The following is an 18378-nucleotide window of genomic DNA, read 5'->3' as shown; positions in this document are numbered from 1 at the left end:
ATTATTGGAAATGATCTCTTGAAAAATATATACATAAAGGTTGAACCTAAAGTTCATAATTGCTTTACGTTTAAAGTTTCAATGCTGCAGGAATATCTTTTTGTTCCAATGTATGCAACTAATAATTAGTTATATTATGTGGTTGGTTATAATGTAATAAGACAACTTATATTAGTAGGCAATCTAAAAGGTCAATAGTTTGATGAATCAAAATTAAGCAAATTGATTAAAGGATTACTATGTCGCCTATCAAATACAATTGAGTAGATATCTTATCTTGCATATTGGAGTAGTGGACTCCCAAAAGATAGAGACGTAGATATGATTTCTTGGATTGGCAATACATCATATAGGATCCTAAGTTGAATTAATTATATATTTGGTTATTTATTAATTTACTTGTGACATTCATAATGTTACTTACCTCAATCCTAAGTGAGTGACTTGTATACTTTGGATGTATTGAGAGCTTGAGTTTAAATAACTAAAAATCAAAAGCTGGTACGTTGGATATACAACTTCTACATTACATAACTTTATTGACAATATTGCAATTCATAGTCCAATAAAAGGTTAATGGTATCCTCTCATTAACATTACATTATAGATGGAAAAGTAATGCGACCACGAGTCATTTGTCTAAGACAAAAGATTTAATAACTACTTGTTAGTAATTGATTTTTGTTATAAAGAAAGATATAATAGTTATCATGAGATAAAATATGATCATATTGGGTAAATGAATTTAACATTAAGTAAACATTTACAATTCACCATTTGTTAATAGGTAAGATAAAATCACTCTTCCCTTAAAGTTTTCTTCCTAAAAGCTTAAGTAAACTCTCTCAAATAAAGAAATAAGAATAGAAATGAATAAATACCTCTAGAAGGTAGATATATAAATAAACAACTCTATCAAATATAACTCAACAATTGAAACAACAAATACGCAATTGAAACAACAAATACTGAATTGAACCAACAAATATTTACAATTAAAAATGAGAATAACAAGGTGAATATTTTATGATGGCTTTTTTAACATTTAAGCTATTTTTATATAAAAATTGACGAGCATATATAATATTCATTAATTGATGATTTTAATTTCTTAACTTTTAATTAAAATAGTTTAAATATCATTTTAAAAATATTATTTAAATGTTATTTCAGTCTTGATTTATATGTCAATACTTGTTTAACTTGAATTCAAATCATATTCCTTTGATCTAAAGAAAAACAAGAAGAAAATTTTAAACTTTCATAAAGAGATCAGATGTTTAGTAAAAACTTACTCCTAACTTTTTCCCATCATCCTTTTTCATAATAAAGAAGATAAATAAGAAAGACAGCCTACACTAACACCCTTCTAGGTAGAGTGAAGGCCGTGCTATGTTTATGCAGAATCTGTAGTATGTGGCCTGGGGGACTGTTGAAGGAATGGACACCCATGTTCTGAGACAATGCTAAGCTTCCCATTGCATCCCCAGCTCGATTACCCTCACCATACATGTGAAGTGTAAACCACTCATACCACTTAATTATAACATCCTTTTAAATTTGGGTAAAATTCGCTTAATATTGTTTTTCTTTTATCCAAAATTATTTTAATCTAAATTTTATATAAGGACTTGACCTGGACGACAGAGGCAAGATTTTGAATCCTTATAAATGTAACTTTTTATTTATTGTGATAAATTAATATTTAGTTCATGAACTTAGTAATTTTTTTCATTTTGATCCTTAAATTTTTTGTGTATAATATTTCTAAAACTTGATAATTTTCGCAATATGGTCTTTGATCTTGGATTTTATTAAAGTATGATTATGTGGTACGTTAAAATTGTGCCACTTCATATTTATAGTTTTAATTATTTTTTGTTTTTTTAAGTGATAATGTGGAATAATCTCATAGTTTCACATCATCACTTCTGAATGGAATCCAAATTTAAGAACCAAATCGAGAAAATTGACGAAGTTTTAAGGCTAATATGGAAAAAAAAATCCGAGACTAAGGGTGTATTTGATAAATTAAAAAATTAAGAACTAAAATTTTAATACTAAATTTTATAAGTGCTGAATTTATAGTTAAAAATTGTTTGATAAATTAATAAATATAGTACTGAATATAATTCTATTGTTTAATAAAAGTAAGATTATTTATTTTAAAATTTTAATCTTATTAATCTAATATTTTATATTATTTTAGGTAGAAGATAAATATAATAATTTGAATATTGCAATACATTAGTTTTATTTCAATTTTAATAAAATAAAATTTGTTTTAATTTTTCTACATTAAATGATAAGCAACTATATACTTACCTATCTTATTAAACACTAATTTATTAAAATTTTATATTAATTAAAAATTAAAATAATTATCAAACATATTCAAAATTTTAAATGTTTCGCACGTTAAAAATTTGAAAACTTCAAATATTAAATCTTGCTTTATTCCTTTCTTATTTGGCCCACTCCACTAGAATCGAAGTAAATTCCAATTTATGCATTGTAATATGCCATAATTATATTTTACTAAAATAATATATATTAATATATCATATTATATAGGTTTAAATATGTCATAAGTTTCTATATTTTTATAAATTTAGAATTTAATATTTATATTTATATTTTGTAATTTACTCCATCTACTTTTTCATATTTTAAAATTTAAGTCTTAATAATTAACAGTTAAAACTGAACTTTTAAATTTTGAAAAATAAAGATAAGAAAATATTAAAATAAAAATAAATGAATTAAATTTGAAATTTACAAAAGGTAGAAATATTTATCAGATATGCAGAAGTTTAGAAAATGTGGAGCAATAAAATAGTGGGTTTCTAATTGTGTAGGTGAGTTAAGCATGCGGCAAGTTTAAGAATATGGCAGTCAAGGAAATTGCATGAAAGACATCTGAAGTGAAGGGGGCTATTAGCTTATCATAGCATTAATTCTAGCCCTTAGCCTCTGTAATCGAAAGCTTTCAGGGACTTTATGAGCTTGTCTTCTTTAAAACCATTTTTTAGTGAAAACAACTGTTCATAATAATATTGCATTTAACCATTTCTTTCAAGTCTTAGGCTGTCTTTTCTTCCTATATGACCATTTGTCAGAATTATTCTTTTTGAAAAATATGGCCTCTTTTTTTTTTTTTTTTTCCTTCATTCTGGGTTTTGACCTAACTAATTAATAAGGGTTTTGAAAGTGATTTATTACATTTATTTTGGTGAGCCGCCATTAGAATATTTTGTAGTTATTATTTTTTCTATGTTGATTAGACTTATTAGGTTTTGAAGTGATTTCTTTTCATGGGGTCTGAACTAATTCTTAAATCACATTGATAGATAGATAACACAAACTATTCATTCCTCCACACAATATTTTCTTGCTTTTACTTGTTTAGTTTGATGTTTCTTAGGTTTAAACATCATATCTTATTACTATTTGACTTGGTAGTTAAACAAAAAAAAAAAAAATTGGGGTGATAGTAGTTTCTTAATAAAAAAATTAGCTAATTTTAATTTTGAAATTAAGTAAATTTATTATCCTTAAAAGTTTAATTTCTGTTAATTTTATGCATACTTTTGATTCATATAATAATAATTTTAAAAGTCTTTTTCAAATAATAATTGACTCCTTAAAATGATAAATTTTAATTAACCCTTTAAAAATTATAAAGATTTAAGTTAATACAATGATGAAATTACATCTTAGCTCTCATAAAAGCATGTAGATAATCAATTTTGACCACTAACATTTTATCTCTTGATTTCTTGAGATAAATAATATTATATTTTAAGAAATTGTGTTATCAAGCATGGAACGAGTAGCATTTCTATTTCACTTAATATCTCTTCCGGAGCAACAACTCTTGTTTAGAATAGTTGTTGTTCAAAACAACAATTGTTTGAGAATAGTTATGTCTAAAATATCTATATTCAGAACAAAGTTTTAGTTGGGACAATTGTTATCCAATGTAGTTGTTATTTGAGAATAATTCCTGTTGAGAATAGCTAAAGTTCAAAATAATTATGTTTAAAACAATCACTATTTGGAACAACTTGCATTTAGAACAATTTTGATTTTCTGGAATAATCATTGAAAAGCATCATCACAAAACAACTCTTGTTCAAAACAATCTCTACATTGAGAACAACTATGTTGATAACAACTCATTTTGCAACAAGTCAAAATAACCATGGTTTAGGAACAATTCTCATCAAAGAACAATCATTGTTTTACATTTCAAGATATGTTGCGAAAGATTTTTCATATGTACCATTTCACCAAAGTAGGAGTGGAAGTAATCCAGAATATGACAAGGTTCATGGGTTATCTTCAGTCTTGGAATGTTCCGGAGAGCTTGACTTAGTGGATCAGATATGAAGGTAGTTAAGATGTCTTCCTCTTAACATTTTCCTATAATATTGAGTGTTTCTCCCTTTTTTTTAAAAACATAGTGAGTTCTTATTTATTTATTCAGTATCACCTACAAAATCATTTCTTAATAAAAAGAACCATTAATGCCTTTGTAACTTCAAAATATTTATTGGTACTCTCATTAATTATTAGTTTTGTAACTTTTATTCTTGAAACACTACAAACATGAGCTTTGCACAACCATGAAGAGACTTTTGACACTTCGATATTCTAATTCTTAAAGCTCTTTCTCTAACATTCTTTGAACTTGTTTTTTTTTTGTTTAGGGGAAATTTATGTATATATGGTGGAAAAAAATATTTGAGAAACTAGGTTGATTTTCTAAAAATTTATCAATCTATGTTGTTTTTAGATAGAGAAAAGAAAATGTGCTCGGTACGATGGGTTTTCAGTTTGGTAAAAAAATTTCTTTTTTTTTCCTGCGGTTGGAAATTAAAAGTTTGTAATTTTTTTTTTCGTGTTTAAGATAAACATGCTTATTGTTTTAAGAAATGTTTGAATTTACGGTGGTGTTGTGGAGCTGGGTGACCTACAAATTTCATCTGCCATGTGAGTATGGAGCCATCACCTGGGAAGCCAGATCGTGTTACAAATTAAGGTCCCCGTTGGCAGTGATTATACGGTTTAGGGTTGAAGTGTAACTAGGGTTTCAAGTTTATAAATGTTATGTTGTCAAGGGATGGAGCATAAATGGGGTCGTAGTTGACAGTGGTTATGCGGACATGACAACCAATTTTTTCTCGTCAGAGTAAGATGCTTTATAAAACCCAAACAAACGTACTAAGAAGAAAAACGCAGTGGCCTTTTAGTATAATCAAGTATTTCATTTTATCCATGTTCACCAAATGAAGTGACCTTGTTATTATAGCCTGTGACATAATTGGGGTGTAACATGTTTTATTAACAAGGCCACTGTGTTTGGTAGACATGGACAACACGAATTACTTGATTATATTGGAAGGCCACTGTGTTTTTCTTCTTCGTACGTCCATGTGGGTTTTATAAAGTATGCTCCTCTGACGAGAAAAAACTGATTGTCGTGCCCGCATAACTACCGTCAACTATGGTCCAGTTATGCTTTATCCTTTGACAACATAATCTTTGTAAACTTGAAGCCCTAGTTACACTTCAACTCGAGACAGTATAATCACTGTCAACTTGGACCTCGAGTTGCAATGTGATTTGGCTTCCTAAGTGATGGCTCCATAGTCACGCAACAGATGAAATTTGTAGGTCACCCAGCTCCATGATACCACCGCAAATTCAAACATTCGTTAAAACTATAATCATGTCTATCTCAAACACGGACAAAAATAAATCTACAAACTTTCAATTTCCAACTGTAAGGAAAAAAAAAAGAAAAAATATTTTTTACCAAAGTGAAAACGCGTCCTGTTTCTATCTCCAAGAACAGAGTAGATCAGTAAATTTTAAAAAAATCAGTCTAGTTTCTCAAATGTTTTTTTTTTAGCATATATACATAAATTTTCCCTTTGTTTATCCTTATCATCAATCATATTTCTCTTTCTCCACTTTATAGATGATCACTTGCCGCTATGCTCAATGTTACCGAATTTGCTTCAATCTTCCTCTCTGCCTTCTCTTGATACATGTCGTTCACTTATTTGTAATTTTTCCTCTCTTTCTTAAAAAAAAAAAAAACCATCTACAAAGTGCATAACTTAATTCCACCTCACCTCCAAGGATTTATTTTTCTAACTTCACCTGTTATACTATCAATACAATATATTAGCTCAACACAGCTTATGCAAGGTAGTCAAGATAATTAAGCCTTTTCTTTTTGTAATTTAAAATACAAATACAATATAATTATAAATACATATCTAAACAATTATAAAATAATACAAAACAAAGATATTAAAAAATCGAAATATAACTAAACTAAACAAAACCTACATAATCAATTAGCCATGATGAAAGTAAAAGTTGAATATATATATATATATATATATGTATACAAACAACCCAACACCCCAACTTTTCTCCACAAATGTAATTAAGCTTTGAAGCATGTTTGCAGAGTACATTTTTGTCAAAATAAAATTAATGATGTTGGTATCAGCGTCGGGCACCCCCAAAGTGCGTACAACTATATATTTATATACATACGTTTGCCTTTCGTCTCTCTCATGATTCCCCAGTCTGAGACATTAAAACCCTCTTTCGTTTACAGTTCACAGTGAATCGCTGACTGTATAAACATTGGGATCGGAAATGACCCACGCCCTTCAAACCAACAAATCCCACATTATTTTATTGATTAATTAATTTCTCTCTCCCTTATTTAAAATAAATTAAAGAATTTACCCTATCCAACATTTCTGAAATTTGGTTTTACAAAAGTTGTTTGGCTCATTTACATTTGCAGTTCAATGATTCTTGGAGTCTTTTGGTCAAATTCTGATCCATAGTTATCAGAAATAATATATATTTTTAAAAAGTTAATTCATTTTGGATTTGCAGTAATTAAGTAGTCAGGAAAATTTCGATATGATTCCAACTATTTAGGGTAAAAATATTGTATAGAAACCCACACTTGCATTTTGATTCTTGTTTTTCTTTTTAAAAAGAAAAGAATCTTTGTAGGTAAAAACAAATAAATTGATCATTTTCTTTTGTAACAATCCAAAATATTAATTTAAGGATTAACGTACTACTTATATCTAAGTTTGATATATGAGATTTTTATATTTGATATTTGAGTTTCTCTTTTATCTTGTAAAAGTATCTGAGTTTAGTTTTAATGTTCAATTTGATATTTGAGTTTTAATTTTTTTGCCTAATTAAGTATTTGTATTTTTTATTAGAGGACACATTTTAAATTTCATTGAATTGTTTGGTTTAGATATCAAATTGAACATTAAAATAAAATTTAAATGCCAAATTGAGAAAAAAAAACTTAGGTGAATGCTTTTATACATATATATATATATATATATATATATATATATATATATATAAATTTAACAATATGTCGATAAACATGTTGTGTCATTTTTAAATTAATACCATGTCATTTAGTTAAAATTCATCAAGTCATAAAATTAATAATCCTTCTCAATTAATTTAAAATTTTATCATTTTGCTCGTTTTTTAAAGATATAGAACTTTTAAATACTAATAGGTGTTAGGTGCAATGGTAAAATCCAAGTATAGATCTCAAACTCAAACTTGGATTTTTTACCTAAAAAAATAAAAAATAAATAATTATTGAAATGGGATAATAGAGACATTATTTTCAAAATTAGGCAAATTAAATAGTAAAAAACGGTGCCGCCTGACCAATCGGTAGCACCAACCTCACCTGCCACCAATCATTACACTCACGATTAGTTTTGTAAATAAATTTTGGTGCTGCTTGAGTAATCGATGGCACTGGTATGTATCATGTAAAAAATACGCACTTGAAAAGTACGAATATGGCATCAGAATAAATGAATGTATAATTTCTTTTTTAAAAGATCATTAAAATGGCTGGAAATCAGATTTAAAGCTGAACCCATGACTAACTGGTCACGTCGGTGGCAGGCCATCAGGTAGGTGCTGCCACGACACTGACGTGACCGATCAGTCACAGATCCTGGTTGATTTTTTTTTTACGTTTCATGCTTTTTTAATCTTTTAAAAAATAAAAAGAAGAAGAAGAAATTATATATTAATTTATTTCGGTACCGCTTGATATGTTGACGGCATCATTAAAAAAATATTTTTTTCAGCTTATATTCATACTTTTCAAGGACATATTGTTTACATGATGCATATTGGTGCTGCCGATTGCTTTGGCGGCACCAAAAAAAATTATTATTTTTTCAAAACTAATCATCAATGTAATGATTGGTGGCAGGTGAGGTTGGTACAGCCGATTAGTCAGGCGACACCATTTTTTATTGTTTAATTTACCTAATTTTGTAAATAATGCCCCTATTATCTCATTTCATTAATTATTTATTTTTTATATTAATTAGATAAAAAAAACCTTCAAACCCTGAAAATAACATTCATAGCAGGGCTAACCATGAACCTTGGAATGATACGTACCTATACAATACTTATTTTAAAAATGCAGGGATCAAAATGCATTCAATACTATAAAATAGGGACCTAAACAGTACTTTTACCAACAATCTACAATAACGAGATATATATTGATAAGATTCGAGCTCACAAATCCTTTAGGTGAAGACGAATAAATATGGAACTAGCTGTTTCCATGGTGACTGATGTTTGGAGTTGGCAAAGTTACACTAAGAAGATATAGTTTCTTTGATTCCCAGAAAAAAAGAAAAGAAAAAAAAAACAAATAAAAGATCTAAAACCCATGGTGCAGGCTTAGTGTTTATTTCATAGCCAACTATAAACAGGGTCCATCTGGTATTCTATCAATACCTTGTATAGGACACTTTGAAACACTTTTATATTCTCGAATAAAGTAACCATGTCCCCTAAATATTACAACATTTGCATGTGTTTGTGAATATGTCTTTGAATTCAACCCCCCCAAAAGAAACCCCATAATTTTTAATCCAAGAAATTTATATCCTTTCATTCATTATATATAATATGTTATATTTCCATTGTAGTTTCAGAAGAAGAAGAAGAAGAAGAAAAGTGAAGGGTTTATTGTTTGTTTTTAGTTTAAAAAAAACCAGGGAACAGCTTTGAATTGTAAGTTGATTCTACCCTTTCCTTATTTTCTAACCCTAACCCCAACCTCAACCCCATATTGTTTTGTCTGCTTTCTCGCCCATGGCCCCATTCTCCATTTCTTTTTCTTCAGAGTGAGTGTTTGTGAGTGAGTGACTGTGATGTGTTTGAAAATATTAGTGAAAGAGAGAGAGAGTGTACTCTTTTTTTGTGCTGCCTGTCATGGCACTACAAATCCCACGTTTTCCTCAGTCTGCCTTTACCTTCTTTGTTCATCATAGTTTCTTCAATTAATTTCCCTTTTTTTTCTTCTTTTCTTGTTCAATATAATTGTTTGTGTTGTTTGATAATATAATTATACATGTACTTCGGGTAATTCTTACTCAAGTTTTTTTTTTTTTGTTCTTTTTCTTTGTCTTCGTCTTAAACTTAATTCAAAAGGAAAAAGAAAAAAAGTAAAAACCTGTTTGGTATCAGGGAAAATAAAAAAATGTCAAGCTCCCACAATTCTGCACCAGAACAACTCTGCTACATCCCTTGCAACCTTTGCAACATCATTCTTGCGGTATTTAATTCTGATCCTGCACTTGTTTTTTTTTTTTCCTTCTTATTTAATGTTTATATATATATATATTAATCTGACTTCATATCATCATCATGATGTCAGTTTCTTTTACTGCAAGCATAATGGCTTTGTATAGTTGCAGGTGAATGCTTAGGTCTTCAATTGTTCAATATCTAAATGAAAAAGCAATGTCCTAGTTTCTAGTTTTTATTTTACATTAAAGACCCTAACTTTCAAAACTGTCTTTTTTTCCTTTTATCTTCTTCTTCTCTATGTTAATAAGCTTAATAGGAGAATCTTATTTGATGAGTTTTCTTATATGTAATTATTTTAGGGTTTTCATGCAATGAAGTCAAGTCACTATCCTAAGACTTCTTTTCTCATTCTTTTGCAGAAAAAGTGATAAATTCTCCATTTTTTTTTCTTTTCTTTTGCAGATCTTACCCTGTGATCTGAGAGAAGTTATTTAAAAAAAATATGGATCTTAAAATCATTTTTTTTAAAAGAAAGATGTAGTGAAAACAAGCATGTGATGATAGATTTGCTGATATATAGAATGAAGATGACATTTCCTTCATATTTTTTTCCTCTGAGATTATCTTAACCTTTTCCTTATAAGAATACACTACACTACCTGCCTTGGGGTGTTTTTTTTTTTTTCTTTTGTAATGACCAAAAGCTTCTCCTTTTTTTTGTTTTTATTTAACTGATCATGGAAAATGAAAGGGACCATCTCAGTTGTCTTCCTCAAAACCCCCATTTTCATGTAGGAAAGAGGTTTTTTGAACAATGAGAAAGTCCAGGGGGCAGGCAGTGTTGAGTATTGACTACCCTAAAAAAATGAAAAAATATAAATAAAACAAAGCCCTAGATATTGTACTAGTTCGAAGTTAAAGGAAAGCTCTATATACTTCCAAAAACATTTTTTTTTTCTTTTTGCTTTGGAAGATCTTAGAACTTTATATGAGGTCTTGTTCTTCAAACACCCACAAGTTTTAATAAGCAAATGATTTGTATGTGAAAGGGTTTTATAAGCTAAAATTTTTTACATGATTTTTGCAGGTCAATGTTCCATGCAACAGCTTGTTTGAAACAGTAACAGTCAGATGTGGGCAGTGCACCAATCTCTGTTCAGTAAACCTGGCAGCTTCCTTTCAATCAAGGGCTGGAAAAGATGTACAGGTTATGATCATCATCTTTTTCTTCATTATTTTTTCTTGTAGATCCAGTTAGGGTTTCTGGGATTTTATCTCTTTCCAAGGAAAATCTCTGTAATTTCCCATGGGGCCTTGAAATCTAGGGTTGCAAAGCCCCAAAGAATAGTTTATTTACAAAGCATATTTTCTCAGATCACTCAAAAAAACCCTAGGAGCTGCTCTAAGGACCCATGATTAAAACCAATTCCTAAATTTTCTTTTTCATAGGTCAGGATATAGTTAGCTAATTAGGGCAAATCAAAGTTTCAGGATTTCCCATTCTTTCATTGAGCCTCAATTTCAAAAAATTTCACTTCGATTTTGATTGGCAAGAATTTTAGGGTTTGTAGGCTTTGGTCACTACACAAAATTTTCCTTTTTCTTTGGTTTTGTCTTCTATTGTACCAAATAGAAACACCTCAGTTTTTAGATCCCAAGGATGCTATTATATATATATATATATATATATAATGTCATATATCTGTATATATAAATATTCTGTTTAACATGAATCTTGGTTGCTTCTGGGATGCGGGTGAAAGTTATTTAATTCAGCACAATGAAACTATTTTTTATTGATTTAGTCACTTCAGTGTTGTTTTTTCCTTTGTTCTTTCTTTCTTTTTAGCTCATTTTATGGGGAAACTAAAATCTAAAAAAGGTTTCTGAAGAATATGTATTTGAGAAAAAGCAAATGGATAATGCTAAGTTTTTGCAGACAGAAAACTTTACAAAACCATTGATCATGCTTATCCAATCAAAGAGATAGATCCCAATCTAATGCTTTAAGTGGAACCTAATAAAAACTTTGAAATGTGATTAAGGTCATTCAAAGCTGTTAATCAACATTATAATAATATACTTTTTGCATTGATTAATAGAGAAAATTGCTTCATTAGTGCCATAGGATACTCCATACATTGATTTAGTTCGGGTCGCATAAATTTTAAAAGAATTAATCTTCCTTTATCATAAAACAAATATAAAAGGCATCTTAATATGATTAACTATAGTGATTATATACTTTGTATGTTATGATATTATTTTATCATTTTTAATTTTTCCATCCATACTTTTGATTAATGTTGATAGCGTTCGTTATTTAATAACCGCATTTAGACGAGATAATCGAAAATGCGTTGTGACTGCAATTTAAATCCAGAACATAGTTAATTGATGTTAGTTTATTAATGGTTTTTAGGTGCCTAATTACACATCATCGGAGTACAGAATTGACTTAGGGTCTTCCTCCAGGTGCAAGAACAAGTTACCAAAGCGAGCAACAACTATAAACACTACCACTCAAGAAAGGGTTGTTAATCGACGTGAGTATCCTTGCATTATTATTTTGTGTTTAATTTGTGTTTCATTTTAATTTTAAAATGTACATTTCATGGACTTTTTTCCCAGCTCCTGACAAGAGGCATAGGGCTCCTTCATTGTACAATCAGTTCATCAAGTAATAGTGACCGTAATTTGATCATTAGTTATGTTGATTTTATTTTTTTGCTCTATACTAATAACCTGTGAAAATGGGGGTATGTTTATAGAGAGGAGATACAAAGGATCAAGCTGAACAATCCTGATATCACTCACAGGGAGGCATTTAGCACTGCTGCTAAGAATGTAAGCTCAACATTAGCTTTCATCATAAAAAAAATAAAAAAGCATAATCTAATTTGAACAATCCTGATATCACTGACAGAGAGTTTTGTGTTTGTGTGATTTGGGGTTGTCAACTACAGTGGGCTCGCTTCCCTCACATTCATTTTGGACTGATGCTGGAGACTGACAATCAACCTAAGCTGAATGATGTAAGTACTAACTTCCATTTAGAAGCAATGCAAACTATATAATTATCTTTTCTTTTGTTTCACTTATTGGGGAAAATTATGGGAAGGAGAAATTAATGGACACCAATATAAATCTTTTCTTAAAAACATTATCTCCAACTCATCATGTTGAAACGAGTTTTTTTTAAATGTATCTCACGATTTGATTCATTAGTTATATCCGTTTTTCGACTCCGTAACTACTATTAATTTGCATAACTTAAATATAAGGATGGTGGAGGGACCAAAACCATAATTCTACATGCACATTTATTTGGAATTCAATTAGATCCATTAAATAAGCCATAGCTAAAACCAACATCATTAAATTTTGTTGAACATGCATGGGCTACTGCAATTTTTGTGTTGATTCACTATTTTTTTTTTCCTTTGAATTTTATAATGCAGGACTCAACTGAGCCATTCCATCAGCTGCTTAAGTGAATAAATGGCTATTGATAATTACTAAAATGTTATAATATATATATATATATATATATATATATATATTATACCTATAAATATGTATGTTGTTGAAATAAAAGGCTTTCGTTATGAGAGCTGTATCAACTTATAATTTGTTTGTTTAAATGCACTTTGCTTTATTAATCTATGTCATGATTGATGTTATTATATGTATAAGAGTTTTGATGCATACATTTCATTTTCTCTCATAAAAATTATAGGTAATCTAAATTCTAGGTTTATATCATATCCTTTCTTTAATTTTTAAATAGGAGATAATATACTTTAACGCACTTAAATCTATGTTTTCCTGTATTGACAATAGTGTTCATCCACATCGAGTAAAGACTCAATTCAGGGGTGCAACTAGGGTGGTTTGCAAAGCTCTGGCTCTCTTAAAATGGAAAAATTTTTATTTAGATACTTTAAAATTTTTAAAATTTTAAATTAGTAAAAATAAAATTACACTTTGATCCCTTACAAATGATAAAATTTAATTTAATCTTTTAAAAATTATAAATATATAAATTATTAAAATGATGAAATTACTTTTTATTACCGTAAAATTTACAATTTAATTTCGGTCCTCCTAATAAAATTTCTGACTTTTAAATTTTAAAAATTTGCATATTATTTTAATAAAAAAAGCTATAGAAGTTGACATTTAAATTCTAAAGTGAAATTGGGAGAATCAGATTAAATCTACAATTGAAACAAATGTACCACTGTTTTAACAAAAATATTGTTTTTTTCTTTTTTGAAAATAAAATTTATTAACAAATTGATTAATACAGTAAATTTTTAAATTTTAAATTTTGAAAAGAAATTTTATTTATGGATGAAATTAAAAAATCAAACCAAAAAACAAATGACAACTCAACATACTCAAAATTCAAAACACTGACAGGGCATAAAACAAACCTTTTAGGATTATCGATTCAAAGGGACCGAGTCAAAAATTAAAACAAATCCCAAATCTCACCAACCTAATCACCGCCAATCATATTTTGACACGTCACATTGTCCCCCTATCTTATTTGTCCCTCTTCGGTTTCGCTCACCGCTGTTATTCCTGCAACCGTCATCTTTTTTTTCCTCCATTTATTTTTTTCGTTTTTTGTACCCTTTTTTTTTTCACATAAAATCCCCCTTTCTGAGTCTCTTCTCTCAAAAGTGTAAAAAGAAAAATATACAAACAACAGAGTCTTTGAAACGATGTCGTGTTCGTCTCCGATGAGGAAAACCTCGTGCCTTTCACGTAGGTTCTCGAGATCATTGAGACTGTCTGCCAGAACGGCGGCGTTAACAACAGTCTCAACCAGGGAGAATCAGCTGGAGTCTTCTTCTACGCCATCACCGTCTTGGCCGCCGCCGTCGGCGGAGGATGGAGGGGATTCATGGTCGACGTTGCTGCCGGAATTGTTAGTTGAGATCATGGAGCGTGTGGAAGCGAGTGAAGAAATGTGGCCTGACAGGAAAAACGTGGTTTCGAGCGCTTGCGTATGTAAGAAGTGGAGAGAAGTTACGAGAGAGATCGTTAAGGCTTCTTCTCAAAATAGCGGCAAAATCACTTTTCCTTCTTGTCTTAAGCAGGTAATTTATTTATTTTTATTTTTATTGAAATTGAAATTGAGATATAATTTCGTAATCTGATAGTGTATGTAAGTATCATTAAGGTTTCAAATATTTGTAATTTAGGGTACTTTAACTTTTTTAGACTTTAAATGTCTGCGAATTGGAATGATTTGTGAGGAATTGATGTAGAATTAGTCTTTATTTTTGTTCATTTGTTTGGGTTCTAGTTATGGTAATGTCCTTTACTGATTATTGTTATTGTTCGATGCATTTTGATCTTGGTATGTAATTTAGGAAATTATTTTGTGCTTCTTATCTGTATATTGGGTTGTTTGGGGGGGAAATGTGCTGGGTATAGAGTTTCAAAAGTTGAATCAAATGACATTTTTTGAACATTTATTGGTGATTGGAAGTTAAACTTCATGCATGGTCAATTTTTAGCATAGCATGGTTTACTTCTAATAGAAATGACACTTTTTTTTTTCTTGTGATATATAAGGAAATTATCATTTGAGGGTTAGAATTGTTTTCTGGGCACTTGCAATAATCAGAAAATAGCTTATTCAAAAGTCTCGCAAATTGGAGAAAAAAAGAAATGAGTGTTGAATTTTTGTCTTTTGCGATATTTAAATGTATTAGCTTATTGCTATTGGTTTGAAGTGGAGTTTTCAGAATTTGAGCTGCTTTATGGTTACTGGTTATGAATATGAAATGCATTTAGGATTTACAGTTGTCAATTGATGAACAAGTTCGTAAGTTTTGGGGCTGATGGTTTTGTTCCCTTTCGCTAATGCAGCCTGGTCCACGGGAGTTTCCTAACCAGTGTATTATAAAGCGAAACAAAAAAAACTCAACATTCTTCCTTTATCTTGCTCTTTCACCATGTAAGTACTTTTTTCTCTTTTCACAAGCAAAACATGATAAGACGTGTAAATTAGTCTGATATGCTGTAATACATGCTGAAAAATGGGTTAAAAGGGACATAATTCACTTTGTCAAAGCTCCTTAATTAACTTTTGACTTTTATCTAGGTAGGTTCACAAATGTGAACTTTTGACCTAATACCTTTGCCTAAGTCAGTTTGACTTGGTCTTAACCTTTCAGATAATGATTGCCAATTTGCTTAATGGTCTTAGACACCCATTGACTTTAAAAGGGCAATGAGATTTCATCATCTGGACCTGTCTATTCTATACATGGCACATTGTCATCTTAGATTTGGGCTTTTAATGTGATGACATCGATCTGCCCACTATTTTCTTTGGAAAACAATGTATGGTGGCAGTTGTTAATTTATTTTACTAGAACTTGTCCACTCTTTCTTGTATTCAGTAGTCGAAGGGTGTCTGGAGAGGTCTCCTGTGCTGGGTTCTTGAATTATATCTTCAGTTCTATTGACTAATAGCTTCTATTAAACTGAGAATTCATTGCTACATGCAGTCGGGATTTCTTTTTTTTCCTTTTTTTTTTTTAAATTTTAATAGTGTTGTTTTCCAGAATAGCCTTGTAATAAGCATAGCAAAATAATCATTCCTTTGGCTTCTGAGAGAAAGGATACGGGTTGGTAAACAATTTGATATTTATTAAGTTTCTGGTCTCGGTAGTCTTCTTTAGGTGTGGTGGTATTATCTTCAACTTGATGACAGGTTTATCTCTGTGCTGCGCATTTTGTTCTGACGAGGTATATGAAGCTATTGCTCGAGTCATAAGGATCTGATATTGTAACCTCTTTACCCCCAACTCTCTCTCTCTCGGGATACAAACTAGTGATATTTTCTTTCTGGAAGCAGCAACTTTGGGCAATGGAAACATGCAAGGATAGCAATCATTTGTCTCTTTTTAGTTTTATATGTAACAGTTCACTGACTACCGAGTATAATATCTTGTTACCTTTTGTTTATATACTAAGACCTCTTTGTTATTCAATTTTAGTAATTGAGAGCATGCCCATGTTAGCTAATCTTATTAGTAGTTCTCCCTTTTTGTAGTCAACGTGCAACTGGATGATGCTAGTTGTTAGTGGTTGAAATCTACCTTATTTTAATCTTTTCCTGATGTTTGTCAGCATTCACCGAGAAGGGGAAGTTTCTATTGGCAGCACGAAGATATCGACATGGTGCTCATATTGAGTATATTATATCCCTTGATCCAAATGAACTATCTCAAGGCAGTAATGCCTATGTCGGGAAGTTAAGGTACGGCACTCATGATTCCTTTTTTTTTTTTTTTTTTGGCCAAATGGCATTCATGAAGTTTAGTAGAGGTATTTTGTGATGTCTCTTTCTAGAACTTTGATTACAGGATCTCCTCTTTGAATATATTGCATACGGTTAGTGGCAGTGAAAATTTTTCAAGGATTTGTGGAACAATATTTATGATGCTATTACTTGTCTTGATGCAACAAAAATAGAATGCTTTATGGTTCAGATTAAAAAGTTAAGCTGACGCACAAATTTAAAATCTTTGCAGTTCGGATTTTCTAGGTACCAACTTTAAAATCTATGATAGTCAGCCACCGCACAGTGGTGCTAAGCCCTCGAGCAGCAGAGCAAGTCGCAGATTTGCAAGTAAGCAAATCTGCCCCCAAGTTCCTGCTGGCAATTTTGAGGTTGGACAAGTGTCTTACAAGTTCAATCTGTTGAAATCGAGAGGTCCTAGGAGGATGGTTTGCTCAATACAGTGCCGTATGCAGGAAGATATGGCTGATGAGAAGTATTTAGATGACATCAAGATGAAAATGCCCGAGCATGCCTCATCCGGTCATACAATTTTGAGGAACAAAGCTCCAAGATGGCACGAACATTTACAGTGCTGGTGCTTAAATTTCCACGGTCGGGTAACTGTAGCATCTGTGAAAAACTTTCAGCTGGCTGCAACTGTTGAAGAGAGCCAACTGGGAGGGAAAGAAGAGGAGGAAACCGTTCTCCAGTTTGGTAAAGTAGGGGATGATACATTCACCATGGATTATAGGCAGCCCTTATCGGCTTTTCTTGCTTTTGCCATCTGCCTTACAAGCTTTGGTACAAAATTGGCTTGTGAATGATTTTACTATGTTTATGTACTATCATATACATATATATAGTAACAAGTTGTGCTACATGTTTTAATATAATATTTTTTTTCTACTTAAATGTCACTTGAAAAACGTTTGGAGAGCCTTGGCTTGGTGAGACAAAATCAAAATCATGTACATGTTTTCTCTTTGTATCTAATAACATTTGCTGAAATTATTGGTTAAAACATGTCTTTGGATTTTTAGTTGCATCAACATGCGAGTACCTTGTGTAGTTTCTCATGCCTTCAAATTTGAGGGCAGGGTTTGGGAATTGAATAGGAAAAAAGCATTTCTTTGGGAATGGTGTTCATAGGGAAAGTATCGACAAAAGCATGTGATTAGTACTTCTTGTTTGGTATTGTTAACTCTTCCTTTTGGTATTTTATTTACACTCGAATGGTTGGAACATTGCATTCGGGCCGCCATGTTTGTTGACAAGTTAGAAGCTTTAGGTTTCCAAAATTGATGGGTTTCTGTTGAAATCTTCTGAGGAAACGGCTGGATATGAGAACCGAATTTCTTTTAAAAGAAGAAATTTAGTGACAGAAATATATCATAGTACTTCAAAATTATTATTAA

At 30.5% G+C, this 18378-nt stretch overlaps 2 protein-coding genes across 5 annotated transcripts; both read left to right on the top strand.

Moving 5' to 3' along the window:
- Positions 1 to 9041: 9041 nt before the first annotated feature.
- On the top strand, positions 9042 to 13393 carry LOC108482267 (axial regulator YABBY 5-like). 4 transcript variants are annotated; one of them, XM_017785389.2, is made up of 8 exons: positions 9042 to 9132; positions 9553 to 9676; positions 10739 to 10858; positions 12074 to 12197; positions 12283 to 12331; positions 12423 to 12498; positions 12618 to 12686; positions 13113 to 13379. In XM_017785389.2, the coding sequence occupies exons 2-8, from the start codon at positions 9602 to 9604 to the stop codon at positions 13146 to 13148; spliced, it is 549 nt and encodes a 182-aa protein (XP_017640878.1). In that variant the 5' UTR covers positions 9042 to 9132; positions 9553 to 9601; the 3' UTR covers positions 13149 to 13379. The 4 variants fall into 4 exon arrangements, with proteins under 4 accessions (XP_017640878.1, XP_017640879.1, XP_017640877.1 ...); XM_017785390.2 differs by having other exon boundaries at positions 9048 to 9132; positions 9589 to 9676; positions 13113 to 13381; XM_017785388.2 differs by lacking the exon at positions 9042 to 9132 and adding an exon at positions 9161 to 9483 and having other exon boundaries at positions 9589 to 9676; positions 12578 to 12686; positions 13113 to 13393.
- Positions 13394 to 14123: 730 nt separating this feature from the next.
- On the top strand, positions 14124 to 17984 carry LOC108483698 (tubby-like F-box protein 7). Its single transcript, XM_017787242.2, has 4 exons — positions 14124 to 14762; positions 15541 to 15628; positions 16810 to 16939; positions 17214 to 17984. The coding sequence occupies exons 1-4, from the start codon at positions 14385 to 14387 to the stop codon at positions 17785 to 17787; spliced, it is 1170 nt and encodes a 389-aa protein (XP_017642731.1). The 5' UTR covers positions 14124 to 14384; the 3' UTR covers positions 17788 to 17984.
- The last annotated feature ends 394 nt before the right edge of the window (positions 17985 to 18378 follow it).

The sequence above is a fragment of the Gossypium arboreum genome, chromosome 1, assembly GCF_025698485.1.
Source record: "Gossypium arboreum isolate Shixiya-1 chromosome 1, ASM2569848v2, whole genome shotgun sequence".
Taxonomy (NCBI): Eukaryota; Viridiplantae; Streptophyta; class Magnoliopsida; order Malvales; family Malvaceae; genus Gossypium; species Gossypium arboreum.
Note: the sequence above shows the minus strand (reverse complement) of the source record. Positions and strands in the feature narration are given on the sequence as shown.